This window comes from Salmo salar, chromosome 13, assembly GCF_965601325.2.
Source record: "Salmo salar chromosome 13, fSalSal1, whole genome shotgun sequence".
Lineage (NCBI taxonomy): Eukaryota > Metazoa > Chordata > Actinopteri > Salmoniformes > Salmonidae > Salmo > Salmo salar.
Genome location: NC_138303.1, coordinates 107,882,883 through 107,901,740, shown reverse-complemented (window position 1 = coordinate 107,901,740; position 18,858 = coordinate 107,882,883). Strand labels below are relative to the sequence as shown.

Genomic DNA, 18,858 nt, shown 5'->3' with positions numbered 1-18,858 from the left:
CAGCAAGACCCATTCCGGAGTGGACCAGTGCAGTTTTAATTAGCATCATGGGACCCAGCTTCTCCTGTCTGACCAGTTCATAGAAAAGATTGCTCATAAAAGAAGTTGTGTTGCCCGTTTCCACGACAGTTTCACTTCCTATGATGCCCACATTGAATTTAAGTGAATAACTTAAGGTGATTCTATTTTCTCGATTAAGAGATTGATTTCCCCCTCTAAATGCGCTCACGCTGTTTCCAGGTCATGGAGTTGTACCTCTGTCTCATTGGCTGCCTTCTACAGAATTTCCACTTTAGTTGAATAGGCATACACTTTCAAAAAGGGAGCAATGCGAATGATTCATTTACCAGTTTTAATTGCAAGTTAAGAGGCAGAGGTAATCCTCAAACAATCTCTCGGATACTTGTTATACAATGAATGTGTCACACCTTAATATGGTGTTTACAATTGACAATTTTAGAAAACAAGTCTGTTTATTCATCGTCATTTTGCAAAAGAAAACCACGATAAGACCACACGTTTCAACGCATGCGACCGGACCCAAAACCCTGCGAGTTGTTTGTCATTTTTTAACAGTTTGTGCTTACTGGCTAGTGGCTACTGGGATATTTATGGTCAATTTGAGCTGCAGACAAAGAATTTCACATTTGAATTCACATGACATCCTTTGCCTTTTTGTTGTGACTTGCAAAGTCGAATTCTCTTTCACCACCCTGCTCCTCAGACTCTCCTTCATATCTCCTAGTGGGAATAGGGCCTTAGGTGAGTTGGAAAACAAGCTCTGAAGAAAGTCCTTGCTGTTGAATGTGTGACAGCATAGAAGCTATGGCCTTCAGCTATGTTCAAACAGAGAAGAAGAGAGGACAACTCAGATTATTTACAGTCTGGAGGCTCCAAGGAGGAAGCAGAAGAGCCTCCCTCCCACTAGACCATATGCTAACTGGATAATGATAGTTTACTAGGAGAAGAGCCTCCCCCTCACTAGACCATATGCTAACTGGATAATGATAGCTTACTAGGAGAAGAGCCTCCCTCTCACTAGACCATATGCTAACTGGATAATGATAGCTTACTAGGAGAAGAGCCTCCCTCCCACTAGACCATATGCTAACTGGATAATGATAGCTTACTAGGAGAAGAGCCTCCCCCTCACTAGACCATATGCTAACTGGATAATGATAGCTTACTAGGAGAAGAGCCTCCCTCTCACTAGACCATATGCTAACTGGATAATGATAGTTTACTAGGAGAAGAGCCTCCCTCCCACTAGACCATATGCTAACTGGATAATGATAGCTTACTAGGAGAAGAGCCTCCCTCTCACTAGACCATATGCTAACTGGATAATGATAGTTTACTAGGAGAAGAGCCTCCCTCTCACTAGACCATATGCTAACTGGATAATGATAGCTTACTAGGAGAAGAGCCTCCCTCCCACTAGACCATATGCTAACTGGATAATGATAGCTTACTAGGAGAAGAGCCTCCCCCTCACTAGACCATATGCTAACTGGATAATGATAGCTTACTAGGAGAAGAGCCTCCCTCCCACTAGACCATATGCTAACTGGATAATGATAGCTTACTAGGAGAAGAGCCTCCCTCCCACTAGACCATATGCTAACTGGATAATGATAGTTTACTAGGAGAAGAGCCTCCCTCCCACTAGACCATATGCTAACTGGATAATGATAGTTTACTAGGAGAAGAGCCTCCCTCCCACTAGACCATATGCTAACTGGATAATGATAGCTTACTAGGAGAAGAGCCTCCCTCTCACTAGTCACTTTAATAATGCCACTTTAATAATGTCCATATCTTACATTACTCATATATGTATATACTGTATTTTATACCATCTATTGCACCTTGCCTATGCACACTCGGCCATCGCTCATCCATATATTTACATGTACATATTCTCATTCAGCCCTTTTAGATGTGTGTATGAGATAATTGTTGGGGAACTGTTAGATATTAGTGCACTGTCGGAACCAGAAGCACAAGCATTTCACTACACTCGCATTAACATCTGCTAACCATGTGTATGTGACAAAACAAATTTGATTTGATTTTAATATAAGCTAACTGAATAATGATAGCTTACTCGGAGAAGAGCCTCCCTCCCACTAGAACATATGCTAACTGGATAATGATATTAGAATTTCCGGTAACTGCAGTTTGTTTTACAGTGCAAAAACATTATACAAAGAAAGACATTTTTTGGTGTGATAGAAGCGTTCATTTTCCAGAATTGTGTTTTTTTTTCAGGGGGTTTTACCCCTTATTAGATAAATATTCTCTGCCCTGCAAAGCAATGCCATCCTCAGCAGCTACTGTTTGCCCCAGTTTCTGCTCCTGAGCCCAGGTATCTCTGACACAGATTTCAGCCTATGGGTCTTATCACGTTAGACGACCATATCATCTAGGTCTGTGAATCAAACACACGCTCGGTCACACTGCAAGGTGAGTAAGTGACAAAACAAGAGGACTTTGGGTAAACCATTTGAATTCAATCACTTTGACAGCACCCCTTTTGATTTGAATGAAACCTTTCATATTTGCCCATTGTAGAAGTGGTCAGAAAGTGACTTTTTAGACATGAAGGTGCTCAAAGTTGTTTCCATTATTTTATGTATATTCTTTTTACCATAAAATGTAAATTCTAAAAACTAGATTTTTTCATATTCGCATATATTGTAGCATAGACCCTATTTTACATTGTGTTGTACCCACCATAGGTTGAGAGACATGTTCTTGAATACATGGAATGACCACCGTTTCATAGTATTACTGTATTAAGGTGGTTAGCTATACCCAGAGGAAAAATATTTGATGGTCTTGTACATACAAGAGCTACTAGATTCAACAGCTACTGCTTCTGCATTCACAACAATTATTCTGAGCCAAAGTATTGCCTAGCAACCTTCAACCTCTTAAAAAGCCCTCCCCTTCCCTTTTGACTTAACCTAACTAAGTCTTGCGACAGCCGACAACTATTGAAGTCAACAAGCAGAAAAAAACTGATTTAGAAAAACTGTGGTAATTAGTTTAGTTAGGCCCCTCCCCCTCGTTCTCCAACCCATTCGGGAGCTCAGCCCATCCTATCCTAGCCCAGTCTAGCCAATCCCATCCCGGAGCCCAGCCCATCCTATCACATCTCAAGCCCAGCCAATCCTATCCCAGCCCATTCCAGAGCCCGGTCCAGCCAATCACGGCTCAGCTCCGCCCATTACAGAACCCAGCCCAGCCTATTTGAGAGCCACATGACACGCTGCCAAGCACCGGAAAGTCCAATAACATTTGGATTTCCCCTCATCCGCTACACATGACTCCAATTACTGACCTCAGGGAAGCTAGGAAACTATAGTCCTGATTGAAGCACCTTGGCCCTGAAGTGGAGAGAAGGGGGGTAGAGGAAAGAGAAGGGTGGTGGAGGGGAGAGGGTGGTGGTGGAGGAGGAGGAAAGAGAAGAGTGGTGGAGGAGAGAGGGTGGTGGTGGAGGAGGAGGAAAGAGAAGGGTGGTGGAGGGGAGAGGGTGGTGGTGGAGGAGGAAAGAGGAAAGAGAAGGGTGGTGGAGGAGGAGGAGGAGTAAAGAGAAGAGTGGTGGAGGGGAGAAGGTGGTGGAGGAGGAGGAGGAAAGAGAAGGGTGAAGGAGGGGAGAGGGTGGTGGAGGAGGAGGAGGAGGAAAGAGAAGGGTGGTGGAGGGGAGAGGGTGGTGGTGGAGGAGGAGGAAAGAGAAGAGTGGTGGAGGGGAGAGGGTGGTGGTGGAGGAGGAGGAAAGAGAAGGGTGGTGGAGGGGAGAGGGTGGTGGTGGAGGAGGAGGAAAGAGAAGGGTGGTGGAGGAGGAGGAGGAGGAGTAAAGAGAAGAGTGGTGGAGGGGAGAAGGTGGTGGAGGAGGAGGAGGAAAGAGAAGGGTGGTGGAGGGGAGAGGGTGGTGGAGGAGGAGGAGGAGGAAAGAGAAGGGTGGTGGAGGGGAGAGGGTGGTGGAGGAGGAGGAGGAGGAAAGAGAAGGGTGGTGGAGGGGAGAGGGTGGTGGAGGAGGAGGAGGAAAGAGAAGGGTGGTGGAGGGGAGAGGGTGGTGGAGGAGGAGGAAAGAGAAGGGTGGTGGAGGAAGAAAGGAGGGTGGTGTTGAACTGCAGCCGGAGGAACAAGCCACAGTTTAAGGCTCCATGTGTTGGTAAGGGGTGAGAAAGGTTAAAGAGGAGAGGGAGGATGGAAAGAGGAGGAGGCTGGTACACTGCAGCCAGAGGAGCAAGTCACAGATTAAGACTCCATGTACATGGAGGTAACCAGAGAGCATTAACCGCTGCTGTGCCATCATTTAAAAACAACCACAGAGGAAGGAGAAAAGAAACAGAGCAAGCTGCCATCCCAATTGGGACCCTATTCCATACAAAATGCGCTACTTTTGACCAGAGTAGTATGGGCCCTGGTCAAAAGTAGTACACATAAAAGGGAATATGATGCCAATTGGGATGCAACAGAGGAGGGGCAGGCAGGCCGGATAGGAAGGCCTGAGGTTTATTATAGGAGCTCGTTCATCCGTCCCTCCCTCCCTCCCTCCATCCATCCGCCCCTCCCTCCCTCCCTCCATCCATCCAGCCGTCCCTCCCTCCCTCCATCCATCCAGCCGTCCCTCCCTCCATCCATCCATCCAGCCGTCCCTCCCTCCCTCCCTCCCTCCATCCATCCAGCCGTCCCTCCCTCCCTCCCTCCATCCATCCATCCAGCCGTCCCTCCCTCCCTCCCTCCCTCCATCCATCCATCCATCCAGCCGTCCCTCCCTCCCTCCCTCTGTCCCTAAAGCCTCCATATGGCCACCAGACACCGCTGCATTAGAGAAGGACATAAACATTAACGTCCCATGTGACTTCATATCAGTAACACTTCTCAGAAATTAAATAAGAGCCATGGCACGTAGCTTACGGCTGTCATGGCTGGTTGCAGCACGCAAGCAGTGTCAAACATGCACCAGTGTGTCACACACAGACAGAGAGAAGAGCAGGAGAGAGGCAGACTTGGCTATAAGTGAGAGAGGGTTAAAGGGCTAGAATTATCCTGTCTCTTATTAAAAAGCAGGCATTTGGAAACCACAGCCACTCTGTCTCATGCACTCTGGGTGTTAATCCCAAACGGTACCCTATTCCCTTTATAGTGTACTACTTTGACCAGGGTCCATAGAGCTGGGGTAAAAATGAGTTCACTACAGCGAATAGGATGCCATTTGGGATGCACCTGGGATGCACCTGGACCAACACAGCTTCCCACATCCAGGCCATCTAGAACATCTCACTAACCAGTCAGCCTCTCTGCTCTGGTAACGTTATCTCACACATTCTTCACCTTTCTAAACGTCTCAACAGCTGATAGACTACTAGTTATCAATTTCATAGCAGCAGGTCCACAGAGGAGTCTGGTCTACATGGCAGTGCTGCGGACTCCACACCACACATACCCCCGTGAGATAGTGGTCCAAGCACTGTCTCAGTCACTCTCCTGTCTGTGCCCCTGACATTTGAATCTCTTCATCTACTTCCTTATCCTACCATTAAAACCAGGGGAAAAAAAAGGTCTCACCATCCATGGCCTGGCGGAGCACCTGCAGCTTCCTCTGCTTCTCCTTGATCCGGTCATAGGCTGAGGTCAGAGCTGAGCTGCTTGACAGGGGTGAGTGGTGGTGGGCCTTCGTCCTGGGCGTCTCCAACCCCCCAAAGTCTGAGTAGCGATTCTCCCTGTCTCGGTACACCCGGGAGGCTGACTTGTGCCTTCCCCCTGAGCGGGTACTGAGGGCACTGCTACCCCGCCTGGCATCCTCAAGGGCTCCAAAGCGGAGCATATCCGGGTCTATGTGGGCCAGGTCTACAGAAGACGCCCAGTTCTTCTTCTGTTGGGCTGTTGAGTCTCCTCTATAGGGCAGGGACCTCCTGTCCAGCTCTACCGGCCTGCCTCTCTGCTGGGGCTCGAGGTAGAGGGCCAGGTCTGCGGAGGACTCGGACCCAGGATGGTAGTCCGATGGCGGGTAGGGACCAGGCAGGGCCCCCTCACCTCTCAGGAGGTCCTGGATGGGGAGGGAACCCATGGAGCGACTCAGACCACGGTTCAGAGATGCCTGCTCCTGACTACGAGCCTTGTAACGCTCCAGTACCCTCGGGGCTGCACTCCTCCCTGAGGGGAAAGACAGAAGGTAGATCAGACAACAGGGAAATAACATACCGTATAGGGACTAATGAGAAAGTGTACCACAGGTGTTTGTGTTACACTACATGACCAAAAGTATGTGGACACCTCTTTGTCGAACATCTCATTCCAGATCATTGGTATTAATATGGAGTTGGTCTCCCCTTTGCTGCTATAACCACCTCAACTCTTCTGGGAAGGCTTTCCACTAGCATTGCTACGGTGACATTCAGCCACAAGAATTAGTGAGGTCGGAGGGGGGGGGGAGGTTATTAGGATCCCCATTAGCTGTTGCAAAAGCGGCAGCTACTCTTCCTGGGGTCCACACAAAACATGACATAATACAGAACGTCAACAGACAAGACCAGCTCAAGGACAGAACTACATACACTTAATGTTGGGCGATTAGGCCTGGCTCGCAGTCGGCGTTACAATTCATCCCAAATGTGTTTGATGGGGTTGAGGTCAGGGTTCTGTGCAGGCCAGTCAAGTTCTTCACAACGATCGCGACAAACCATTTCTATATGGACCTCGTTTTGTGCACGTGGGCATTGTCATACTTAAACAGGAAAGGGCGTTCTCAAAACTGTTGCCACAAATTTGGAAGCACAGAATCATCTAGAACGTCATTGTATGTTGTAGCGTTAAGATTACCCTTCACTCGAATTAAGGGGCCTAGCTCGAACCATGAAAAAAAATAGACCCAGACCATTATTCCTCCTCCACCAAACTTTACATTTGGCACTATGCATTGGGGCAGGTAGCGTTCTGATGGAATCCACCAAAGTCTGATTCGTCCGTCGGACTGCCAGATGGTGAAGCAGGATTCGTCACTTCAGAGAACACGTTTCTACTGCTCCAGATTTACACCGCTCCAGATGACGCTTAGCATTGCACATGGTGATCTTAGGCTTGTGTGCGGCTGCTCGGCCATGGAAACCCATTCCATGAAGCTCCCGACTAACAGTTACTGTGCTGATGTTGCTTCCAGAGGCAGTTTGCAATTCGGTAGTGAGTGTTGCAACCGCGGAGAGGCGATTTTTGCACCCTACGTGCTTCAGCGTAGCGCTTGTGTGGCCTACCACTTCACGGCTGAGCTGTTGACGCTCCTAGACATTTCACTTCACAATAACAGCACTTAGACCGGGGCAGCTCTAGCAGGACAGAAATTTGACGAACTGACTTGTTGGAAAGGTGGCATCCTATGACGGTGCCACGTTGAAAGTCACTGAGCTCTTCAGTAAGGCCATTCTCCTGCCAATGTTTTTCTACGGAGACTGCATGGCTGTGTGCTCAATTGTATGCACCTGTCAGCAACGCGTGTGGCTGAAACAGCAGAATCCACTAATTTGAAGGTGTCCACATACTTTCGTAAAACAGTGTCATGGGAAACTATTCAGACCCCTTGATCTTTTCCACATTTTGTTACGTTACAGACTTATTCTACAATGGACTTAATAAATATTTTCCATCAGCAATCTACACACAATACCCCATAATAACAAAGCGAAAACTTTTTTAAGTGTCCGCAAATGTATTACAAATACAAAACAGAAATACCTTATTTACATAAGTATTCAGACCCTTTGCTATGAGACTCAAATTTGAGCTCAGGTGCATCCTGTTTCCATTGATCACCCTTGAGATGTTTCTACTTCATTGCAGTCCACCTGTGGTAAATTCAACTGATTGGACATGATTTGGAAAGGCACACACACACCTGCCTACAGTTGGGCAAAAAAGTATTTAGTCAGCCACCAATTGTGCAAGTTCTCCCACTTAAAAAGATGAGAGAGGCCTGTAATTTTCATCATAGGTACACTTCAACTGTGACAGACAAAATGAGAAAGAAAAATCCAGAAAATCACATTGTAGGATTTTTAATGATTTTATTTGCAAATTATGGTGGAAAATAAGCATTTGGTCAATAACAAAAGTTTCTCTCAATACTTTGTTATATACCCTTTGTTGGCAATGACACAGGTCAAACGTTTTCTGTAAGTCTTCACAAGGTTTTCACACACTGTTGCTGGTATTTTGGCCCATTCCTCCATGCAGATCTCCTCTAGAGCAGTGATGTTTTGGGGCTGTCGCTGGGCAACACGGACTTTCAATTCCCTCCAAAGGTTTTCTATGGGGTTGAGATCTGGAGACTGGCTAGGCCACTCCAGGACCTTGAAATGCTTCTTACGAAGCCACTCCTTTGTTGCCCGGGCGGTGTGTTTGGGATCATTGTCATGCTGAAAGACCCAGCCACGTTTCATCTTCAATGCCCTTGCTGATGGAAGGAGGTTTTCACTCAAAATCTCACGATACATGGCCCCATTCATTCTTTCCTTTACACGGATCAGTCGTCCTGGTCCCTTTGCAGAAAAACAGCCCCAAAGCATGATGTTTCCACCCCCATGCTTCACAGTAGGTATGGTGTACTTTGGATGCAACTCAGCATTCTTTGTCCTCCAAACACGACGAGTTGAGTTTTTACCAAAAAGTTCTATTTTGGTTTCATCTGACCATATGACATTCTCCCAATCCTCTTCTGGATCATCCAAATGCTCTCTAGCAAACTTCAGATGGGCCTGGACATGTACTGGCTTAAGCAGGGGGACACGTCTGGCACTGCAGGATTTGAGTCCCTGGCGGCGTAGTGTGTTACTGATGGTAGGCTTTGTTACTTTGGTCCCAGCTCTCTGCAGGTCATTCACTAGGTCCCCCTGTGTGGTTCTGGGATTTTTGCTCACCGTTCTTGTGATCATTTTGACCCCACGGGGTGAGATCTTGCGTGGAGCCCCAGATCGAGGGAGATTAGTGGTCTTGTATGTCTTCCATTTCCTAATAATTGCTCCCACAGTTGATTTCTTCAAACCAAGCCGCTTACCTATTGCAGATTCAGTTTTCCCAGCCTGGTGCAGGTCTACAATTTGGTTTCTGGTGTCCTTTGACAGCTCTTTGGTCTTGGCCATAGTGGAGTTTGGAGTGTGACTGTTTGAGGTTGTGGACAGGTGTCTTTTATACTGATAACAAGTTCAAACAGGTGCCATTAATACAGGTAACGAGTGGAGGACAGAGGAGCCTCTTAAAGAAGAACTTACAGGTCTGCGAGAGCCAGAAATCCTGCTTGTTTGTAGGTGACCAAATACTTATTTTCCACCATAATTTGCAAATAAATTCATAAAGAAATCCTACAATGTGATTTTCTGGATTTTTTTTTCTCATTTTGTCTGTCGTAGTTGACGTGTACCTATGATGAAAATTACAGGCCTCTCATCTTTTTAAGTGGGAGAACTTGCACAATTGGTGGCTGACTAAATACTTTTTTGCCCCACTGTATATAAGGTCCCGTAGTTGACCGTGCACGTCAGAGCAAAAACCAAAACAAGCCATAAGGTCGAAGGAATTGTCCGTAGAGCTCAGACAGGATCGTGTATAGGCACAGATCTGGGAAAGGGCACCACAAAAAATGTCTGCAGCATAAAAGGTACCCAAGAACACAGTGGCCTCCATCATTCTTAAAAGGAAGAAATTTGGAACCGCCAAGACTCTTCCTAGAGCTGGCCGCCCGGCCAAATTGAGCAATCAGGGGAGAAGGGCCTTGGTCAAGGAGGTGACCAAGAACCCAACGGTCAATCTGACAGAGCTTCAGAGTTCCTCTGTGGAGGTGGGAGAACCTTTCAGAAGGACAACAATCTCTGCAGCCCTTCACCAAATCAGGCCTTTATTGTAGAGTGGCCAGACGGAAGCTACTCTTCAGAAAAAGGCACGACAGCCCGCTTGGAGTTTGCCAAAAGGCACCTAAAGGACTCTCAGACCATGAGAAACAAGATTCTCAGGTCTGATGAAACCAAGATTGAACTATTTTGCCTGAATGCCAAGCATCACGAACGGAGGAAATCCGCCACTATCCCTACAGTGAAGCATGGTGGTGGCAGCATCATGCTGTGGGGATGTTATTCAGCGGCAGGGACTGGGAGACTAGTCAGGATCGGGGCAAAGACGAACAGAGCAACGTACAGAGAGCTGCTTGATGAAAACCTGCTCCAGAATGCTCAGGACCTTAGATAGGGGTGAAGGTTCACCTTCCAACAGGACAACGACCCTAAGCACACAGCCAAGACAACACAGGAGTGCCTTCGGGACAAGTCTCTGAATGTCCTTGAGTGGCCCCGCCAGAGCCCGGACTTAAAACCGATCAAACATCTCTGGAGAGACCTGAAAATAGCTGTGCAGCAATGCTCCCCATCCAACCTGACAGAGCTTGAGAGGATCTGCAGAGAAGAATGTGAGAAACTCCCCAAATACAGGTGTGCCAAGCTTGTAGCGTCATACCCAAGAAGACTTGATACTGTAATTGCTGCCAAAGGTCCTTCAACAAAGTACTGAGTAAAGGGTCTGAATACTTATATAAAATGATAGTTTTTTTTTTTATTTGTAATACATTTGCAAAAACTTCAAAAAACATGTTTTTGCTTTGTCATTGTATTGTATTTAATACATTTTAGAATAAGGCTGCAACATAAAATGTGGAAAAAGTCAAGGCACTGTATATAGTGTATAACTATCTTGGTGTCAGATCTGTGTTATCTTGCCAATTCTGTGACAACCATAAGGAGTTGACAAAACTGCACAAATAGATCTGGGGACGCTTCCGACTGAAGAACGAGAGAGACGGAGTAGCTAATGTTGGTGAGAGGGGGAGGGGACTCAGACCTATAAAACATGTAGTGCCTTGTTTTAATCTACAAAGCATATGGCTCCATCTCTACAGTAAAACATCAAAGACAGAATGAATTATTTCCAGGAACACTAGCTATGGGGCAGACAGAAACTTTTCCAGGAACACTGTTGCTATAGAGGCAGACAGACCAGGACAAGATTGATTGGGGAAAAAAATACTAAATAACAGGAAATAGAAGCTTTGTTTTGAGGCTCCATTGGCCTTTTATTATTGTTACAACATTCAGAGAATTGTTTCCAGGAGGTTTATCTAGAACTATTAGTGGTGGTGGGCATGGGTAAACTGCCCCAGCACAGTCAGCGCTGTGGTACTAAAGCAGAATGAAAACAATCACGTCGCCCAGCATGAAAAACAAAGCAATGACAGCATTTTCTCCACAGTCACTTTAACTCTAACCACTGACATGTCTGATCTGCAGAAAGAAAGACACAAGTGACAGACTCTCTGCATGTATTTTTACACCAAATTCATTTGGAGCGTTTTTTTTTCTTCTGCAATTTGGCATGTTTTCCCCCTTAGTTCGGTTTGTTTGGAATGGTCTGAACACTATCTGTGCTTGAGAGTGCACTAAACAACGCACCACTCAAAAAAGGGTGGTCTCGGTAAGATTCAATTTATACCGTGGTGCAGTCAACTTTGTATATAAACCCTGGATTGCTAATGCTATGTACTGGCCATTGAGAGGCTTTGACGCCACCGGTCGGCCATATTGGAACCCTTAGTAGGAACAGTCTTCCATAAGAATTAATGGAATCCATTAAATGTTTGAAGGACAAAATGACATGTTGCGTTTATATTTGTAAAGTGTTGGTCCTATGTTTCATGAGCTGAAATAAAAGATCCCAGAAATTTACCATGAGCACAAACATATTTTTCTCAAATTTTGTGCACAAATTTGTTTAAATCCCTGTTTAATCATCTCCTTTGCCAAGATGATCCATCCACCTGACATGTTGCATATCAAGAAGCTGATTAAACAGCATGATTGTTACAGGTGCACCTTGTGCTGGGGAAAATAAGAGGCCACTAAAATGTGCAGTTTTGTCACAACACAATGCCAAAGATGTCTCAAGTTGAAGGAGCGTGCTATTGGCATGCTGACTGCAGGAATGTCTGCCAGAGATGTAGCCAGAGAATTGAATGTTAATTTCTCTACCATAAGCCACACCTCCAATGTAATTTTAGAGAATTTGGCAGTACATCCAACCGGCCTCCCAACTGCAGACCATGTGTAACCACACCAGCCCAGGACCTCCATATCTGGCTTCTTCACCTGCGGCATCATCGGAGGGAGATAGGGGAGACCAGTGCTGGGTGCTAAGGAGTATTTCTGTCTGTAATAAAGCACTTGTGTGGAAAAACTCATTTTGATTGGCTGTGGGCCCACCCATGGCTGTCCCCCTCTGCCCAGTCATGTGAAATCCATATATTGGGGTCTAATTTATTATAATTGTTTTTCCTTATATAAACTGTAACTTATATTTTTGTTCAGTATATTTAAGTATTTTGTTGTAATGGGGACAGTAACATTAGTCACCTCTAAAAATTGAAGGAAACGGTTTTATATTACAATTTTTATGTTCTAGAGAATCACAGATGGATATAACGTGAGCATTTCTTTCCAAAAAACAAATAACTTGCAAGAACACGTGGTTTTGTTTAGGCATTTTAGTTCGTTTCACATTTAGCATTGTGAAAAACCAACTGGACCAAAAAAATTATAATAATCTAACACTAATATGTGAGAATAATGTTTTTTTGTGAACAAATGTTTCATTTTGGCATTATAATAAAAGGTTGGTAGAAACATGGAAAATTGTTGTGGAAATCTATTGCATCTCAAGTAGACTACAAAATCCACAATGGGCTGGCTGGCTAGCTAGAAAACGTAGCTACACACAATAATGCCAAACAATATGAGCATGTACCGTAGGTAGTTAGTCCAGTTTGTTTAGGTGATTTTTACAGCTATCAATTTAGTCTACAGTCTCACCATGTTTAACCTGCAGATCGATGTGCCTCACACAATGAAGTGTAACATTCGCGTCGCAACCAGATATACTTTTGAGATGGGAAACGTTGCCCATGCTACGTCAATGGGCTGCGCGGTGCATTCTGGGACAAGGCGCTCTCTTCTTAAAGGAGTGAATGGGAAGTCTTTTGGGAGCTAGCTCAAATACCCAACATTTGCACGAATTTCGCCAAGAAGAACATTACAAATATTTTCCGAGATGGGAGATAATTAACTTGCTATCTGTAGTATCGTACAGCTTTGGAATCGTGACATTACATACTTGAGAAAAATATGGACGTTTCTCAACATGTACACTGACTGAGAAGGAATTGCGTGACGATTAGCTTAGCAAACGCGTGACGCAGCATGACAACGTGAACGGTCAAAATCCCCCCCCCCCCCCCTGTGGAGAAGGTGGAAAATGAAGTTCCTCGGCGTACACATCAATGAACCTGAAAATGGTACACCCACACAGTGTGGTGAAGAAATTTGGCTTGGCACCTAAAACCCTCAAACTTTTACACATGCACAATTGAGAGCATGCTGTATCCCTGCCTGGTACGTCAACTGCGCCGCCCGAAACCGCAGGGCTCTCCAGAGGTTGTTGCGGTCTGCCAAATGCATCACCGGGGCAAACTACCTGGGGACACCTACAGCACCCAATGTCACAGCAAGGCCAAAAAGATCATCAAGGACACCAACCACCCGAGCCACTGCCTGTTCACCCCGCTATCATCCAGAAGGTGAGGTCAATACAGTTGCATCAAAGCTGGGACCAAGAGACTGAAAAACAGCTTCTATCTCAAGGCCATCAGACTGTTAAATAGCCATCACTAGCACAGAGGCTGGTGCCTATATACATAGACTTGAAATCACTGGCCACTTAAACAATGGAACACTAGTCACTTTAATAATGTTTACATATTTTGCATTACTCATCTCATATGTATATACACTGTATTCTATCCTACTGTATCTTAGTCTATGCCGCTCAAATACTTCTATGTTTTGCTTTAGCCTGCCTGGAGTGCCAGGTGGGAGGAGGTTGGTCTTGTGAGACTTTTATATTGGTTCCATTGTGCCAGGCATGCTCAATCAAGTCCAGCTAAAGTATTTAAATTAGTATTGAACCCAGACCAGCTTAGGAACTATAATCAATACCATGCAATGGTTACATAACCCTCCTCTCCCCTCCCATTTTTTTCATCGAAGGAAGTAGGCATCTTTAAAGTATTAATAGAAAGTCAGATGCCTTGGGGACTGAAGGAGTTGAATCTAAAAAGGGTAACACAGAAAGCCCCTGGATCTTCATACCTTAAGAAACACTTCAAACCCTTGGATTATACTTAAAAACCACACATATACACTTTTGATACTTTCTATTGTATACACACACCAATTCTATTAGCTAACTTCTAGCACATTTCAAGGCCGTCCATTTTCTCTCACCACTGACTTGTCTTCTGAGCACCTCCCTCTTGGCCATGGTTCAGGAAGCGTGGGAGTCAGTCAACATTAGGACAGTGGTAATGCACCGCCACCCATTAAAAGAAGGATCCATGAACTAAAACTAGTGTTCAGTTCACTGTCCCAACTTGTCTATGCCAGCCTACCAGGCTCTCTATAGTCAGTGTTATGTTCAGCCCGCCTACTGTAACACCCCCAGGGCTTTCTTTTTTTTTTTTCTTCCCATCAGCTAGAGGAGACCAAGCCTGTTAGAACCAGACCAAGGCCCGTCTCTCTGTTGAAATTGTGAATCACTTCCTCCCAGCAACACTGACATGACTCAGAAGGCCATTAGATCAGATATTCATCAATCAGGTGTATACTCAGTCTATATTCAGCCAGGTGAATCGACTGTAGGCCAACCGTAAGTATGTATGTACGTACAGTGCCTTCAGAAAGCATTCACACCCCTTGACGTTATCCACACTGTTGTGTTACACTCTGAACTCAACATTAAATCTATTTCATTTTCTTACCCTTCTACTGCACACAAGACAATAATGACAAAGTGAAAACATGCTCTTAGTAATTTTGGTAAATGTATTGAAAATGAACTACATAAATGTAATTTACATAAGTATTCACACCAATGTCAATGCTTTCTGTTTAAAGTTTCTAAGAGCTTTGGATTGGACAATATTTAAATTCTTCAACCTCTGTCAAGTTGGTTGTTGATCATTGCTAGACAGCCATTTGCAAGTCTTGCCATCGATTTTCAAGACGAATTAAGTCAAAACTAACTATGCCACTCAGGAACATTCAACGTCGTCTTGGTAAGCAACTCCAGTGTATTTTTGACCATGTATTTTATGTTATTGTCCTGCTGAAAGGTGAATTTGTCTCCAGTGTCTGTTGAAAAGCAGACTGAACCAGGTGTAATCTCTATGATTCTGCCTGTGCTTAGCTCCATTCCGTTTCATCCTAAAAAAAAAAATCTTAAAACTCCCTAGTCCTTGCCAATGACAAGCATACCCATAACATGATGCAGCCATGCTTGAAAATATGAAGAGTGGTACTCAGTGATGTGTTGTTGGATTTGCCCCAAACACAATGCTTTGTATTAGGACAAAGTTAATTTCTTTGCCACATTTTTTGCAGTTTTACTTTATTGAGTTATTACCAACAGGATGCAAGTTTTGGAATATTTTAATTCTGTACAGGCTTCCTTTTTTCACTCAGTCATTTAGTTTAGTATTGTGGAGGAACTACAATGTTAACTGAGGATGGTTTTTCTCCTATCACCGCCATTAAACTCTGGAATTGTTTTAAAGTCACCATTGGCCTCATGGTGAAAATCCCTGAGCAGTTTCCTTCCTCTCTGACAACTGAGTTAGAAAGGACACCTGTATCTTTGTAGTGACTGGGTGTATTGATACACCATCCAAAGCCTAATCAATAACTTCATAATGCTCAAAGGGATATTCAATGTTTTTTTTTACCCATTTACCAATAGGTGCCCTTCTTTGTGAAGCATTAGAAAACCTCCCTGGTCTTTGTGGTTGAATCTGTGTTTGAAATACACTGCTCGACGGATGGACATTACAGATAATTATATGTGTGGGGTACAGAGATGAGGTAGTCATTTAAAAATAAGGTTAAACACTATTATTGCACACAGAGTGAGTCCAATCAATGTGACTTGTCCTGAACTTATTTAGGCTTACCAAAACAAAAGGGGTTGAATAATTAGACTCAAGACATTTCAGCTTCTTATTTTAAATTAATTTGTAAACATTTCTAAAAACATAATTACACTTTGACATTATGGGCTATTATGTGTAGGCCAGTGACACAAAATCTCAATTGAATCCATTTTAAATTCAGGATGTTACAACAAAATGGAAAGTGGAGAAAGTCAAGGTGAGTACTTTCTGAAGGCACGGTGCCTGCCTTCCCGTAGTGGCGTCCTAAATGATTGACACCCTTGATGAAGATGAGAAATAATGGCTGCATAAAATTTAAAATATAAAAATGTAAAAAATTTAAATGAGGGAAATTATTAGCCAAAAGTTAAGTATTCGGTCCTATTTTCCTAGCACACAATGATTACATCAAGCTTGTAACTAACTTGTTGGATGTATTTGCAGTTTGTTTTGGTTGTGTCTCAGATAATTTTTTTGCCCAAAAGAAATGAAAGGTAAATAAGTGTCATTTTGGAGTCACTTTTACTGTAAAATAACAGTAGAATATGTTTCTAAACACTTCTACATTAATGTGGATGATACCATGATTACGAAATAATCCTGACAGAATCGTGAATAATGATGAGTGAAAGTTAGAGGACCAAAGACATGCTAAACTCTCACCATTACCAATAACAGGAGAGGTTTGCATGTTTTTGGGGGTATTATCTTTGACCATCTGTAACTTTCTCACTCATCATTATTCACGATTCAGTCAGGATTATCCATAATAAATGGTAGCATCCACATGAATGTAGAAAAGGGTTTAGAAACATTTTATTCTTATTTACAATAAAAATGACAATACATTATTTAATCATTCATGCCTACTGGGCACAACTGCAAATGATTCCAACAAGTTTGTGGAGTCCGAAGCTTGATTGAGGCATTGTGTGCTAGAAATATATGGACAAAATACTAAAAACTTGGACTACTTGATTTATAAAAATCTTTAGGGGTGTCAATAATTTGAACCCCTACCTTGTTGAGAAAAAGTATTCAAAACAAAATCTGAGCAATTGTATTAGTATAAAATGCACCCCCAAAAAGATGTGACATACAATATCGCTCAGTATTTGAATTCTTTATTTTATACAGTCATTATTTATCAAGGGTGTCAATCATTTCAGACCCCACAGTATGTATATGTGTGTGTGTGTGTACACAGATGTAGAGGATAAGGTTCTCTATTGTTACTAAAATCCTCTATGCAGGAGGTTGGGAGGTTGAGATTGTGAAGATCATGTTACCTGAGGGAAGGCCTTTGCCCCGAAGCCTCTCCCGAATCTCCTTGCTCCTCTCCGGAATAGACTCCCTATCACTCTGGGACAACAGGCCATCCAACTGATGGAGATATGGAGAAAGAAAGAGAGAAAAAGAGGGAGCGAGAGAGAGAGAGAGAGAGAGAGAGAGACAAATGGGCAAGAGAGCGCAAGAAAATGAGAAAGAGAGCAAATGAGAGAGAGTGAGCAGGAAGGAGAGAGTGAGAATAAAGGAAAGCAAGAAACAAAAAAGACAATGGTTGAGGTTATCACAAGGAGCTGGAGGAGGACATTAATAGTCTGAGGTGTCATAAAATGACTTGGGGTTGAAGTGGACCACATTCCTCACAACAGTAACATGGTATATTGGTTACGTTGTGCTGTAACCAAATCAGACAACGGCCTTTAAGCCTGTTGACCTTCCTCTGCTTGCACTTCAATAAGAAGATAGGGATTGTGACACAGGGAAAGACGGTATTGGATTGAGTCATACATTTTAGTCATTTAGCAGACGCTCTTATCCAGAGCAACTTCCGTTAGTGGATTCATCTTAAGATACTGGAGCTAAGGAGGCAACATATCACAATCGTAGCATTTCCCCTCAAAGTAGCTTTCAGCAAAGTCCGTGGTAGTAGAAAAAGACAAGCGCAGTGGTATTTCTTTAAGATACTCTTTAAAAGGAGGTAGGGTTTCAGACGTTTTCGGAAGTCTGGCTGGGACTCCGCTGTACTGACGTTAGGGGGAAGCTTGTTCTGTCATTGGGATGCCAGAACAGAGAAGAGTTTTGACTGGGCTGAGCGGGGAGCACAGTAGGTAAAGTAGAGTCCCTTCAAAACGTTATGTTTCAAGCTTTGCCATTTGGCAATGGGCTTCACTAAACAGTTAAGAGTTATCTATTGTAGATCAAAATATGACCATAGAGAATGAATGTGTTTTAGGCTTGGGCAATATACCAAATACCTGGGTATTTGGGATAAATACCGTCAAAATTAGTTCTTTTAAGTTTTTCCCCAATACATTGAAATATTTGTAGCTACTTTAAGTTAAAATACCTGCAGTCAACTTGTGTAATACTTTAGGAGAAATCTCTGTGGTGCAGCACACGAGGTGATGAAGTTACACATATACAATTCACTACTAAAATGTTTGCCATCTTGCTCCTCCGTGCTTCTCCCCTCCGCGTACACACATGCTGCTCTTCCTTCAGAAAAGCATGTATAAGAATTTTTTGAAGATAAATACACAACGCAGAGACCGAGTACGAGACGTCAAGAAGTCAAATCAAATTAACGATCAATGGAAATAGTGTTTTTTCTGTAAGAGAATTATTTATCAATGGGTCAGAGACATGGGAGGAATTTGTCTATACAGTGAGCCTGAAATAGGATACTTGTTATTTGGCCATTGGCCCAGTTGTACTGCAAGGACTTCTAATTGGTCAACCACAGGCTTGGGCTGGGTTATAAAACTATATCCTGT

At 43.8% G+C, this 18,858-nt stretch overlaps 1 protein-coding gene across 8 annotated transcripts in view; it reads right to left on the bottom strand.

The window, feature by feature from the left end:
• The window catches only part of ptpn13 (protein tyrosine phosphatase non-receptor type 13), a 149,944-nt gene that overhangs the window by 84,846 nt on the left and 46,240 nt on the right, over window positions 1–18,858 (bottom strand). For all 8 annotated transcript variants that reach the window (XM_082960578.1, XM_082960577.1, XM_082960585.1 and 5 more), the window contains 2 exons: window positions 17,368–17,461; window positions 5,581–6,168 (listed from right to left, as the gene is read on the bottom strand). In XM_082960578.1, the coding sequence (XP_082816704.1) occupies window positions 5,581–6,168; window positions 17,368–17,461 (682 nt within the window). The remainder of the gene's footprint in view (window positions 1–5,580; window positions 6,169–17,367; window positions 17,462–18,858) is intronic.